This window comes from Maniola hyperantus, chromosome 13 (genome assembly GCF_902806685.2).
Source record: "Maniola hyperantus chromosome 13, iAphHyp1.2, whole genome shotgun sequence".
NCBI lineage: Eukaryota > Metazoa > Arthropoda > Insecta > Lepidoptera > Nymphalidae > Maniola > Maniola hyperantus.
Genome location: NC_048548.1, coordinates 2,860,832 through 2,875,842, shown reverse-complemented (window position 1 = coordinate 2,875,842; position 15,011 = coordinate 2,860,832). Strand labels below are relative to the sequence as shown.

The 15,011-nt window shown below is 37.0% G+C and overlaps 1 protein-coding gene across 1 annotated transcript in view; it reads left to right on the top strand.

The window, feature by feature from the left end:
- LOC117987614 (thrombospondin type-1 domain-containing protein 7A-like) overlaps positions 1 to 15,011 on the top strand; it is an 88,499-nt gene that overhangs the window by 56,506 nt on the left and 16,982 nt on the right. Inside the window, exons 3-4 of the mRNA XM_034974649.2 lie at positions 12,640 to 12,733; positions 13,612 to 13,719. Of these exons, the coding sequence (XP_034830540.1) occupies positions 12,640 to 12,733; positions 13,612 to 13,719 (202 nt within the window). The remainder of the gene's footprint in view (positions 1 to 12,639; positions 12,734 to 13,611; positions 13,720 to 15,011) is intronic.

The window sequence follows — 15,011 nt, the reverse complement described above, 5'->3', positions numbered from 1 at the left end:
ATTAACTAGCTAATGCTCGCGACTTCATTACCGTGGACTACACAAACAAACCCCTATTTCACCCCCTTAGAAGTTGAATTTTAAAAAATCCTTTCCTAACGGATGTCTACGTCTTAACTCTTAATAGCTATCTGCATGCCTTTCAGCATGAACCGTCCAACAATATATAATATAAATAATAATAATTTCCTTTAATATAATGTAAAAAGTTTATAATGTTTTTCAAAGTATGTACTTACTTTGAAGTAGTTTCAAAGAATACTAAATGCCAATTGAGTGTAATGCTAGTTTTTAGGCAGTTTCTAAAGAATTCAAACACTTGTTCTCCCACCAACTTGCCTCATAAAAACTCATGTGCCTCCTTTTCCAAGTTAGAATTTCCTCTCCTTTCTTGAATACAAAGTTCGTAGCACTTCTAACTACGAGAAAATTATTCGTAGCAGCCGTAGATTGGCGTAGTACCGCTACGTAAGATCCGATATTCAAAAGAAACTTGTACCTTGTATCTTTGCACGGACGGGTAACCTTACGTAATACTACTAATAATATTCTGCATATACTCAGTCTTATTCAGCAGAGATAGATAGGTAGATAGGTAGATAGAAAAACTTTATTGCACACAAAACATGAAATAAACAAGACAAAAACAATTAAACTAAAAATAATTATATGCAAAGGCGGCCTTATTGCTCAGAGCAATCTCCACCAGGCAATCTTTGGTGAAAGGAGAAACAAGGCGTGTTAGATAGTACTGGTACAGAGGTTGGTAGTATTGGTACAGAGGCTCTATTATATTGATGACATTTTTTATAGAATCCGTTCGAATGTGTTTTAAAACTGCTAGAATAAAGAATGCCCTTACAGCCTCCAATTTCCCCATCAGCTAGGTACAATATTGGAATCTTCTTGAACAAAAGAAGAGGGAACTGGCACCTTCTAGGCAGGCACGCTCTACCTCACGGCGGTTACGCAGTCATCCGATCCGAATCCGTGAAAATACGTTCCTTTTTGTTTCGTATGGTAGCTTATGGCATATGTCTTAGGCATTTTTTATATCCGGATTTTTCGGATTTTTTTTTCCGATTCGGATCGGATGAGTGCATGATCGCTGTCAGGTCATTTAGACTTTAGAGTGAGTGATATTATACAAAAGACAGGCATGACATGACGAATTAAAATTTATTTTGCCCTACAAATAAACTCAAATCGGAGCAATTACGGGATTCAATTGCAATGCCATTTACCGTAATAGATACGATTACCATAGAAAATAGAGCGATTATTCAATCAAGTAGAATGGCTTGAACTATAAACCAAATTAGCTTAACCTGCACAAGAAATTAGAATAGAATACCGAACCTGAGCCAATTTAGTTTTAAGACTAGATCCACTGTAAAATAACTGTTCTTGATTATTTTAGTACCTGTTTTTTATGGTTGACTAGCTGATGCCCGCGACTTCATCCACGTGGAATTAGGCTTTTAAAAATCCCGTGGGAACTTTGATTTTTCGGGACAAAAAGTAACCTATGTCACTCTCCAGGTCTTTATCTATACCCATGCAAAAAATCACGTCAGTGCGTTGCACCTTTGCGATGTGATTGAAGGGCAAACCAACGAACAAACACACTTTCGCATTTATAATAAGGGTACTGATTTATTTATTTCTACTCAATCGATTTTAATCCAAATTAGCGCAAATCAGGTACCAACATAACGTCAGGCGTCAAATTACAGTGAACGGTCAATACGCATCTAATACGGTTCATGACATACAGTCCTCTGACAGAGAGACGGACGGACAGCGGAGGCTTAGTACCTAATAGGGTCCCGTTGGCACGGAATTCAATTCGGGTACGGAACACTAAAAACGAGAACTCCTTTTCCAGATACAGAACAAGTCAAAGTCAGAACGAAACACAGTTTCAGAATAGTCAAAATGTTAATAAATCACCTTTTCCTTTAACACGGCAGATATTATACTGTCAGCCTAATTAGATTGAACTTCCAAAGTTTTTAACCCTACTAGCTATGGTTTTGAGCTTTAAGTAACAGAACAAATATTGTATTTGCACACATCATACAAACCAATATAACAGCCGAACAACATAATCAATTTGTAATAGTATAAAAAAGGCTTTATCTAGACTCTAGAGTATAATATTCATATTCAGAGCGGAAATTTTGCAAGGATGTCCCAGCTCCCATCTAATCCTACGACGCAAAAGTCTTTATAAATGTAAACGACAGGCAGAAAATTCGCCGAGCGAGAAAATTCCGAATGAAAATTGATGCCTCGTCGAATTACGCGCGGTGATAAATGATTACAGCTTATCGAATAAAAGGAAAACATAAAAAAGACATTTAATCATCCATTTTTATTCGTGTAAACCTATAAATACAAGAAGCTTTAGGAAAAGAAAAATGGGTAATTAGATTTGCGAGTAGAATGAATAATGATGACTTAAAACGACGACGACGTGACTTTGTGGAATTCCATGACATTAAAGAAAACGACAAAACCAGTAAGTTTGTATACTATGCTATGTTTATGGTGATAATGTTACTCAAAGGAAAGAAAATCTATGCGTCATATAATATGCACTATATGCCTCGTGCCTACCAACATGCAATCTCGCTAGAATATATTACTTACAAGAAATATTTCACACAGAAGGTGGTAAAATCGAGCACTATAGGAATACATATTATACAAGTTTAGAGATACACAGGGTGAACCTCAGATTAATCTGAGTCCCCAAACAGTCCAAAAGAAGATTCGCCTATTGTAACGGTTGAACCATCGATGTAATACCTATAATAATATACATAGATGTACATATATTATATAGGCACATATTGATGTGCCTATATAATTTTGGGTTGAGCACATATCACCTACTCCCGTTTAGTTTAAATGACATTATTTAATTTTGTATAGTAATTAGTTAAGGCTAGCTTTAAATTTTATTATAATGTTTTCTTTAAAAAATATATATATCATATTCAAAAGATAATTTTGCTTACCTACTAATTAGGATTCATAACTTAAGTTAGTCACGTGCAGCTAGCAATGTTATTCATTCACTAGCATAACAAAATTCAGAGAGGTATTTAATATTCTACGTGACCTAGCTAGATTACGTTCAAAGTTATTAGAATTTTAAATTAGGTATGATTTTGTATGACATTTTAGTTGAAAATTCAAAATATCCCACTTCGGCTTTCTTGTTCGGTACACGTGCACTAGCTATTCACCGTGTGCTTAATATGAGATTTTACAATTCACCAAGTTTCATAGAATTCGAGCGTGAAACTCAATAACGTCAGCATAAAAAGGAGGTAAATGTCTTTGATTGAAGTTCAAAAATTTGATATCATCGATTTTATGAGGCAGGGGGCGCCCCACACACCCGCACGTCACCGACGGTTGCCCGCACCGGTTTAACGCGGTTTTGTGCGGTTATGCGGGGCGTTCCTTCGCCGATTGTCATCTCGACCTGTCGCGGACTTAACCTGTAGGATAAATGAAAAAAAAGTAATTTTATCATTGCTATCGATTAGTTCCTAATTCTGTTTGGATATGACCCAAGATTATATTCGGTAGATTCTATTTTGATCATTGAACATCGTTTCTCAAACTTGGTGGAGTTCGTATGGCAATTGTTAATATTTATTTCACCCCACTAAATGAAGCCCTTAGGACTTTTTGAATACTCCCTCTTATTATAATACTTCCTTTCCTTATAATATATTGGAGTAAAATTTTCCTCTGGCTTCTTCAATCTAACTTGAAAGCTCGGTGTTATTTTCGTATCACGAAATTGAAATTCAAGATTGTCGGGAGAATAGCAAACTCCGAAGAGGTATTTTGTTTGCCCGGGGCATTGACTTCGTTCACTCCAACTTTCTAGATATAGGTACTTTCCCGAGGTGTTCTTCCCAAATTTCAGCTAGAAATCGAAAAGAATTCTGGGACATGTCGGTAAATGAACTACATTGTTCGCCTTTTCTTTGTTTTGCACAATGATTCTAGTCAATAGAATTTGATTTTGCCGTTTTATCTGAGTTTGAGATCATAGGATTATTCCGGAAAGTTTATTAATGTCTAGTTATCTTATTTAGCCTGAACCTTAATGAAATTGAACTAACACATTTCACTGGTGGGTGTATTTCATATAATTTTAACTGATTTATAGAACTCGCCCGGCTCTCTACTGAAAACCCATCTCCAAGAAACAATCTTTAACTCAAAGATTTGTATGGAAATTTTTGAACCCGTGTAACTTTTAAACATTTTTACGGAATTTGAAAAACCACAAGTATAGATAATTTGTTTCTATAACGTGTCTACAGTTGACTTTCACGGACTAAAGTTATCTGGAAGGTTAAAGTTTTCAAGTCAATGACGTGGATATGCCGTCCATAATAAATGACGGGCTTACCTCAACACCTTCACACATTTGGTAACTTGAAAATTAACCGAGGGCCCGGATTTGTTCAGGTATTATAATATAACACAACACATGATACATATTATACAGGATGTAACCAGAACGCTGGCAAACACGAAGACAAGTGATACTTGAATCTTGATAGTAGGTACTGATGATCAGTGATATATTACCACAAAAAAACGCGAAAAAATCGCGAAAAAATTTTTTAAAAAAAATCTACTTATATTTTGTAAAATTTCACAATATATTGCAAATAAAACATCTGACTGACGGACCACTCGGAGTCAATGCCGCATCGTAGGCGGGTCATTCACCCGAGTTTGTTTGAAAAATACTAAATCACTAAAACTATAAAATGAGGCAAATTGTTATTGGTATTGAATTGTGTTTAGGTAGTATAACAATAACGCTAAGTTTTTGCTTAGCTTCCTGGCTACACCCTGTATGTAGATATATCATATATGTATTGTTGTATTGTACCTACCACAACATTCCGGTACCTACTTATACCTAACTTGAAATAAGAATATAAAAAATACTTAAAAATACATTAAAAGAGAAACGCAAAGTTGTTTACGATTTAATCTCTTCGGTAAAACGTCGAACGTAATCGTCTAGACTGAGAAAACAACCATTACATCTTTTGGTTTTTACAATCGTCCAATTAGTATTAGCGAGTGTAGAGCAATCCGCAATATCGTTTTAGCTACTTTCTATTTAATTTTACTTCCATTCTCGTACATTGCGAGGTTTTAACACTTTATCGCATATACACGATCTCTTCTATTTTTATTCTCTCTCATGCTTAACACTTCATCGAATTACGGCAACGAAACCAGCGTTTTCTCAAAAGTGGAAAGATATACGAGAGACTTTAGAGCTTGCCTAGAAAATGTCTTGCGTCGAAGGTAAGTAGGTTCTTATGTAAGTGGTCGGAAACACGCCATCCGCATATACCTAAATCGAAGAAAATAACACAACTTTGAAGTATATAATCAGAGCATACATTTATAGTTTGCTACTGTTTCTCTGTATAAATTTATTACTTTTTTTAAACTTATTTCCATTTCCTCCTTGCCTCGTAAGTCGTAGGGCACATACAGCCGTCAATCCCGGTTATTATCACTAGCTTCTTTAATGATAATTTATTAAATCATCGTGGAAAATACCGTGAGGGAACCTACATTGCACAGGCACGTTCTCATCAATTATGTTCTCAGTCTGTTAAACCGCTCTTGACCAGTATGGTGGATTCATAAGACCTTCTCATTTTGATAGGAAACCTATGCTGAGTAGTGATGACGAGAAGAATTCTAATCATAGTCATATGGGACTGAGAGACCGTGGTATTCATCCTGCCTTCATATTGGAAGCGCGAAGTGATTGTGTACAACCGAATTAGCACCACGATGTGAGTAATTGATAGAGTCATGGCCTTATATAGTTATACCAGTGTATATTCCTCCTACATCAATAATTAAATACCTCATAAGTATGTTGTATAGAAGCAGGCGTTACTTTGCGGAAATCCATGATATCCTTACAATGAACCAAAAGCACAATCCACTGAAACAAGTCGCATCTGAATCGTTCTGAATTTTGGTTCGTTGTATATCACAACTACTACTGTGAACGACCCGCATTCTTCCGCTAGTTTTATAGCCCTGAGCCCGATCTCGTCTCATTATTCTTCGCTATCTTGCGCTATCCAGGGCCGCGATCATACATTTGCATAAAATATTACGGGTCTCGAGACGTTTGACCTTACACTAAAACAACGCTTTTACTACATCTTATCCTTGAAGCCGTGAAGCGTCGTCCTTGTTAAATACGAATAGGTACTAAGTTAACTGGTACAGAAGGTTTTCTTTGATGAACATTTTATTCCATTTATTTTTGAGTGTTTATTCAACACCATTCCATGAATGTTTACCTTTTGTTTACGAGACCTGGAGTTCTTTTTATCTGCTTAAAAACCATCATCGTTATCATCAGTACACAACCCATCGGCAGCCCATAGCTGAACAATAGGTCTCCTCTCAGAATGAGAAGATTTAGGCCAAAAAAATCGGCAAGTACTTATAAAATTACCTATTATTCTTCCTCTAATAATAATATAAACCTTGACCTTTCGGAGATTTTATCCCGGACACTGAGGGTGAAACCTATAGAGCGCACTATGACTTTGCTTAGACTTAAGCCAGAGTTAAAACGAGACAGATGTAGGTATATCTACATACGTATATTATTTGTATTTACTTTATTTAATTAGTACACCCCTTCCGCTTTCTTTAATTTTTATAATATCCTCTACCCTAAGGTTGCCTGGAAGAGATCGCTATTTTAGCGATAAGGCCGCCTATTGTACATGCTGTATTTGTTATATGTCTATTGTTTTTGTTTTGGTGTACAATAAAGCATATTTTACTTTACTTTTACTTTACTTTATATCTCTCACATAAATCTGCCTCGTTCTGAGCAAAGTCAAAGTGCGCTCTATACACCTCAGCCTAAGTTTTCGGAGTTATTTGCGTTTTAAGCAAATCAAATAAGTATCACTTGTTTTAACGATAACGAATAACATCGCGAGGAAACCTGCATATTTGAGAGCTCTCCTTAATGATCTCAAAGGTGTATGAAGTCTGACAATCCACACTGGGCCAGCGTGGCAGACTCATTCTGAGAGGAAACCCGTGCTCAGTAGAAAGTGAGCCGACGATGGGTTTATCATAAAACATGGAAATTCTGTAATAAGCAGATCTCGTTATAGACTGCAACAAATATGCAGTTCAATAGCCATTAACTGTCGGTATCGATCGGCCGTCATATCACATATTCAGTAGGTACAGATGTAACGGCCAGAAGCGATTGTGTCGGGCACCTCGCTCCAATGAAGCATGTAAACATTGCGGAGCTAATGAAGATTCCATGTTATGTGCTTTGTGAGGGGAGATGTAAGTAGATAAACGATATTTGTTGCAATCCATTTTCCCTCCCCCGCTAACAAATACCTTGTGAATAGGCATCTTCTTGGCAAGCGCGCTCCGCATTAGGCTTAATAATTATCAACGCCTGGGAGTGTGATTGCAGTCCAATACTGTAGGGCGATTTCGTAAAACCTGCATCAATTATTATTATACCGCGATCGCGCAGGGTCTATAAATTTGACTGAACGCACAGCGCACATGGGCAGATTACACCTACCGAGTACAGTGGCGAGTCAGTGTCCTCGGCCGAGTACTCGGTTGGTATGCAATTTCGCCGCAATTTCTCAGCCACAGCACTGTCTCGGCCGAGTGACATTTTACTGTCTCGCTTCACTACTCGCTAGGTGTAATCTGCCCAACAGCATAAATCTATGGAATCAGAAACTTGAAATTTTGACAGTAAATTCCTTATAATATGACGTAGGTGCTCACTAAGAAAGAATTTTTGAAATTATATACCTAAGGGGGTTAAGTAGGGGATGAATGTGCGCGGTAGTATACTAAAGAGCATTTATAGTAGAAACAGTCGTGCAAACAGCGGCGGGATCTGGCAACATATTACACGCATTTGTTTGCTCTCGCGTACTATAAGTGACGGAGCGTGCGGGATTCTTCCGACGTAACAAATAGTCTGCACCGCTCGCGCTGTTATTAATTTAGATTTATGGGAGTGCTAAAATTGTGGTAAGCCTTTTTATTTATAGCCGCAAAACTGTTTTTTTTCTCAGTGCCTATCTTCTTTGACTTTCGGAAAAAGTGCGAGTCCAACTCGCGCACCGAAGGTTCCGTATTACAGTCATATTGCACAATAAGTCAAAAACTAGTAGGTATGCATAAAAAAAGATAAAAATCTGTTCTAGTGTGGAGGTAAAGCCCTTTCATATGATACTCCACTTTGAAAGTTGAAAATACTAATTATTTGTTCATGAACACATTACAATATTTTTTTTTGTGATGTAACCACTTTACGGTTTTCGGATTTTTCCTCTTAAGCGTGCTATAAGACCTACCTACTGCCAAATTCCATAATTCTAGGTCAACGGAAAGTATATATAGGTTTCTTGACAGACCCGACAGACACACAACGAAGTGATCCTATAACGGGTTCTTTTTTCCTTTTGAGGTACCTACGGAACCCCGGAAAACATTCATAATAGGTAATATCTTTTCAATCTGTTCATAAATTACCGTGGTAAAGCTATCTGTACGATTAATTTACCTAAGTTTTACTCGCTATCTTTCTATGTCCCCATCTATTCCTACTACAAACTATACCACAGAATATATTATACTAGTACTAAGGTACACGTCGTGTGGTATCCAAATCACTAAAATTTACATATTAATGGTTTTGTGCAGATTGTCGGAAAACCGTGTCTGCATTTTGTTCGTAGATGCACAGAACTTTAGATCTTTTTAAGTGTATGACTGGTTCTAAAACTCTGTGAAGGTAAATCATATTCATGAGATTATTTTATGCATGAGACAGTTCAAGTTCCAACGTAACAAAGATGCATAATTTGGTTGCTTAGGCCTTTATTATTATTGTGATAAACTAGAAACCTTGATTTTTTATCATCACACTTTTATCATGGACACAATGATAGTAACACTTATCTAAAGATTTATCTATTTGTATAAAAAATAGATCAAGTAGGTACGAGTCGGACTCGCACACGAAGATTTACGTACCATCGTACAAGATATTAGACTACTATCTACTTTTTTAATTTGTATGGCGGCCATTTTGAAATTCGCCATCTTGGTACATATTATAATTGGTTTGGCTTAAAGCACACATAACCCCGAAAAGTTAGAGGTGTGTGCCCGAGATCGAGCCCCCTTCGAACATAATATGTAGGTACTTGTATTGAAACTGTCAACTCATTTAATATCTACAATAAGTCCCAAACTCCCAATCGTCGCGAGTCACGACGCATTAATTAAATGAATCCCTTAAGAAAACCCGATGATTTGTTAATTTTCCAGTTTCTCGACGCTGCGGATTTCCTTTGATTAAAATTTGTTTTCAATTTATTGAAACAGCGTACAGCGCCGGCGATCGCGATCAAATTACACTTGGAAGTTCTGAAACTGTACTTTTTCCACTCTTCGGATGGGGAATCAACTGTAATTAGTTTGCAATTTATTGAGATTATTGGCTACTGATATAAGAATTAGAAAATACAAAGCATTTTCTTGAGAATGGAGTGGCTAGAGTACAGTGATTCACCGTAACAGGTTGATTAGTTTAACAACATCTCGCGATCCAGTTACACTGATACTATAAATAGTTAATATAGCTAATTTAATAAATAGGTGAATTAGCTGCTAGAAAGCTAGCTTCTCTTGGCAGTCGCTTCTTGTATTAGTCCCTAGCTATACCCTATCCGTGGAGAGAAGTTATAATAGCGCTCGCTGTTACATAATCCCATACAAAATATGATGGAGGCAAAAATCTCAGTGGGCATTAAGCATTTTTAGTCACCAACCAAACGTTTTCAAAAACATTCGGAATTCGAACATGATTTTTCAAAACCATTCGAAATTCAATTTGAAAACATAGTTTCGTTTGTGATTGCTTGGTGCCTCAAAATGGTTAGCGCCCACTGAGATTTTAGCTTCTATCATTTTTATGGGCTTACGTATCAAAGAAAGCGCTAGACTAACTTCTTTGCTACGTTATTATATCATTTTATTTTTATTTCTTTACTTTATTGTACAGCTAGGTATCAAAAGATAATGAATCACCATAAGAAGATTAATCAATGTTTTAAATGTTTAACTATTGAAATAGAGCCAAACTTCTATTTCTTCTATTAACTAGTTTAAAAAAAGTGCTTCCCAACATGGAAGGGAATATACAAGCCTGGGAATCTCGGGCCTTATTAGTTTAGCTGCAGCGGCGGCGTCGCAATCGAGTTAATATGCTTCGAGTGCGGTCTGTTTATGATGTAACCAACCAATAAGTGAGGCTCTCAAACAAACGCTTAGCTGGTTCTATTGTTAATAATATAAATGAGAAAGTTTGTGATTAAATGATAATACTAGAGGATGCCCGCGTTTTCGTTCGCGTGGATTTAGGTTTTTTAAAATCCCGTGGGAACTCTTTGGTTTTCCGGAATAAAAAGTAGCCTATGTCCTTCCCCGGTATGCTAACTATCTCTGTACCTGTACTCTATGTACTCTACTACTCTGTATGCTAAATTTCGTCAAAATCGGTTAAACGGATAAGCCGTGAAAGGCTAGCAGACAGACAGACAGACACACTTTCACATTTATAATATTTTATTTAGTATGGAAGTATAATGTATAGTCCTGCGCATTGCTTCAACGAGCAGCTAGTTAATTCCACGCTCTTTTATCTACATTCTACATAATAAAGACAATGTGTTCAAATTTTGTTTCTCAATATCAACGAAAAAAGCTACACTTTCATATGGAAAGTAGGCAATAACAACAAGGGATTGAAAGTTGTGTAATAGAAATCCAATGACAGATAAATTGGGATCTCTATCCTTTATAGCCTGTATGTAACTTATATTTCGAGAAAATTGTTTTTTTTTTGCTCTGACGGCACTTGCTAAATCTAAAAGATTTTACAGCTTCCCTCGCGTAGCGTATAGGCACGTAGTCATTATGATGGATGGTGCCAGGTTCGATTTTCGACAGAGTCAGTGTAAAATTTATAGTTTCAAAATTCAAATCTAGTCTGGTGCATGCAAAGGCAACCATAGCTACTTACCACGCTTCCTTAAAAACGTCTTGGAAGTATGTACGATTTAGTGTTCTAGTGCAGACTGCCTCCTTCTCCTACTATCTGAGACTGCAACGTTAATACCATCACGTGAAACCGCAGTATACTTGGTATATATAAAATGTTATTTCTTTCTATTCTGATGCTAGATGACCTAGATAAGGCTGATATATATACGTATCTTCAGTAATCGGTTATCAGCTCTATGTATCGACTTGTAAACCACCATAACTCTGAACAGATTGTCTCAAAGCTTGGCAAAATTCCACAAACAATAAACATCGGAGGAAAAGTTAAAATAAAAAACATTTCTATCCAGTATAAATTCTTACGACAAGTTGACTTTCTGAGTTGTGTATTTTTAATTTGATATTGGTCTGATATATCATCTTTATCATCAACCCACGAATATAGTTATTATCAACCGATAGAAGTCCACAGCTGGACATAGGTCTCTTGTAGGTTCCATACGCCACGGTCTTGCGCAGCCTGAATAAACTGTTTGCCGACGTTTGGTTATGGAGAGAGCTATTTTTGGAATTTATCTATAACATAAAATCAAAGGAGATCCCTAGAAGAACCAGAATAATCGACATATCATAACGGGTTGCGAAGCTATAAGGCAGTGGACACTGCTCATAGTTCAAAAACACTATATAGACGTTGGGGTCCCAAGGTGCTCACGTATACCTATTTCAGATATTTTTTAATTTGTATAAATAATGGTTAATCAGAGCATCACGAACGACGCCCCACAGTGTTATGAGGAGAAACCGCAGGATTCCATTAGCGACTATAATAACTACATATATTTACTAACCGTAAATTTCTTACGACATCCTCAATTTATGAGTCTACGTCCTTTACGAGGTATAAAAAAAAACATCGTTACTTACCTGTCTTATTTTGATTTGATTTTAATTTCAACTTTATCTATTTATTGTTACTAGATGACTTCTGCGACTTCGTCCGCGTGTATTCGTGTTTTTTTTTTGTGTTTTAGAAGTCCCATGCGAACTCTGACTTACCGGGATCAAAAGTAGCTTAAGTGGCCTCTAGGATGCAAGCTATCTCTGTACCAAATAGATGATGCCCGCAACTTTGTCCACGTGGATTTGGGGTTTTTATTATCTCGTGGTAGCTCTTTGATTTTCCGGGACGAAAATTAGCTTATGTCCTTCCTTAGGATGCAAGCTATCTTTGTACCTACTAACTTTCGTTTGGTATGACGTGATTTTTTGCATGGCTATAATTGAAAACCTGGAGAGTGACATAGGCTACTTTTTATCCCGGAAAATCAAAGTTCTTACGGGATTTTTAAAACCCTAATTCCACGCGAACAAAGTCGCGGGCATCAGCTAGTACACAATACATTGTATCTATCACTAGCCTAATGATCTCTGAAAGCCATTGCATTATTTTTACGTGACTTGTTTCAGAGGCGGTAATCAATGATGGGGACTACACAGTGCACGTCGGAAGCTGGACCGATTGCGCTGCGGGGAACGGGGATCACACTAAAACTATTGAAAGGTATATTATTATAGGTACTCTTATATCCTAAAATTTTGTAACTTAGCCAGTATAGGTTCTACGGTACAGTTTTTGCATTTCTCGAAGGCGAGTGAACTTTACTTGCGGTTACGTCGTATACTCGGACATTGCGTAAGAGAGAGTGCCACTTACACGGCCTTCCTCATCCACCCACATCCCGCCACATTCTTAAGATCGCCAATCCAGCTTCTCTGCCAATCACAATTTCTAAATGAACATCGCCTGTAACTGTAAGGTCTGTAAGTTACAGTTCCAGTTCTATTTTATAAACTTTACTCGAAGCTGCTACTTTTGGTAAAATTCTAGCACCCTTTATACTTTATAACACCCGCCAACAACAATACATGATGATGCCCGCGACTTCACCGCGTGGATTTAGGTTTTTTAAAATCCCGTGGGAACTCTTTGATTTTCCGGGATAAAAAGTACCTCTATCTCTGTACCAAATTTCGTCAAAATCAGTCAAACGGATAAGCCGTGAAAGGCTAGCAGACAGACAGGCAGACACACTTTCGCATTTATTATATTTTATTTAGTATGGAAGTATGGATTGTAGTCCTGCGCATTGCTTCAACGAGCAGCTAGTCAATTCCACGCTCTTTTATCTATGTCCTTCCCCGGTATGCAAGCTATCTTTGTACCAAATTTCGTCAAAATCGGTTAAACGGATGGGTCGTGAAAGCACAGACAGACAAACAGACAGGCAGACTGACAGACAGACACACTTTCCAATTTATAATATTAGTATGGATTTCAGTAAAAAGAAACAGCAGAATTTTTTATTCAAATGAACTTGTACAAGCAATTTAATTAGACACAAACTCGTAGACATTGTTTAAATGCGAGTGTTTGTACAGGTTCAACATACGCCTGGAAGCCGATTCCCTCGTCCATACACCACGGCTGGGACTCCAGAGGCGGCAAGTACAGTGCCGTAGAAAAGATGGCAGCTTCGTCGAGCCTTTGTAAGTCTTTACCCTTATTAATTACTTGATAGGCTTTTCATGTACACAAAGAAAAGTCTTTAAAGAGATTCACCTTCTTCTTATTATTATTCTTAAAGATCCTGAGGAAACTTGCACGTATGAGACACTTCACAGCCTTGGAGAAGTACCATAATGTTCTCAAACGGGTGCGATAAATGGTAAATTCTATCAATCCGCACTTGGCTATGTGATCGGACATTAGCCTAAATCCTTCTTATTCTGAGAGGAGACCCAATGCTGAGTTGTGGACTAATGTTAGATTCGGTTGAAAACGTACGTCATGTTATTTTGTTTTCGCGGTGGTTAAGTGATTTCAATTCAAGAACTCATTTCTAAATTTTCACATACTTATTTATACATAAAACGTGGGCAAATATCATGCGAAGAGAGATAAAAATAAAAGGTATTAGATACTTCAGCTTACCCACTTTCATATAGGTACCTAAAGTTCTAAAATGAACTAACTTTGCCATAGGGCACGCTCACTTATAGACAAACCGAAGTTCTGAGTAAACGGGTGGAGAACATAAATCTCTATCTATTCATACCGCAATAAAACTGCGCAACGCAAATAGTTTAGATATATTTATTGGGAGGATCTTTCGGGAACTTCGCCTTGTTGTTCGAGGCGATATTTCATTTCTTTTTCAGCAAGCAATTTCAAGAGAGAAATGTGCATTGTGAAGTGAAAGTTGAAGAAATATACCCTCTGTTAGTTTATTTATTGATCGCACCAACATAATTTATGTATGATACCTTTGATTTTTAATGAGGTTTGACCAGATACCTAATTATAAAAATCTAAATTAAAATTAAAACGTGCTAATAAAACCTACCTTACTTACTAACCCTTCTCATACTGAGAGGAGACCCGTGCTCTGCAGTGAGGCTATGGATTGATCATCATGATGATGATAAATAAAACTTTACCAAAGTCTAAAGTTTATTTTACAAGACTGATAATTGTGGCTAATTCCGTTGTACACAATCTCTAAACTAAACTAAAATGACACGTCTAAATCTATTGCTATCCCTTTCATAGTGTTGCTTGCAGAAACGGATAACACTAGATTTAGACCTGTTAATTAAGTTTAGTTTAGAGATTGTGTACAAGAGAATCAGCCCCTATCAGTTTTGACCACCATAAGCTAAACTACACGTTTTGGAAAATTTAATTTTCAGAAGTTTCCGAATTGTACCTAAAACTCCTACAGGGTAGTTAGTTGAGATTGAGCTGTTAGAACTTGGAAGCGAAACTCAGTCTACACTAG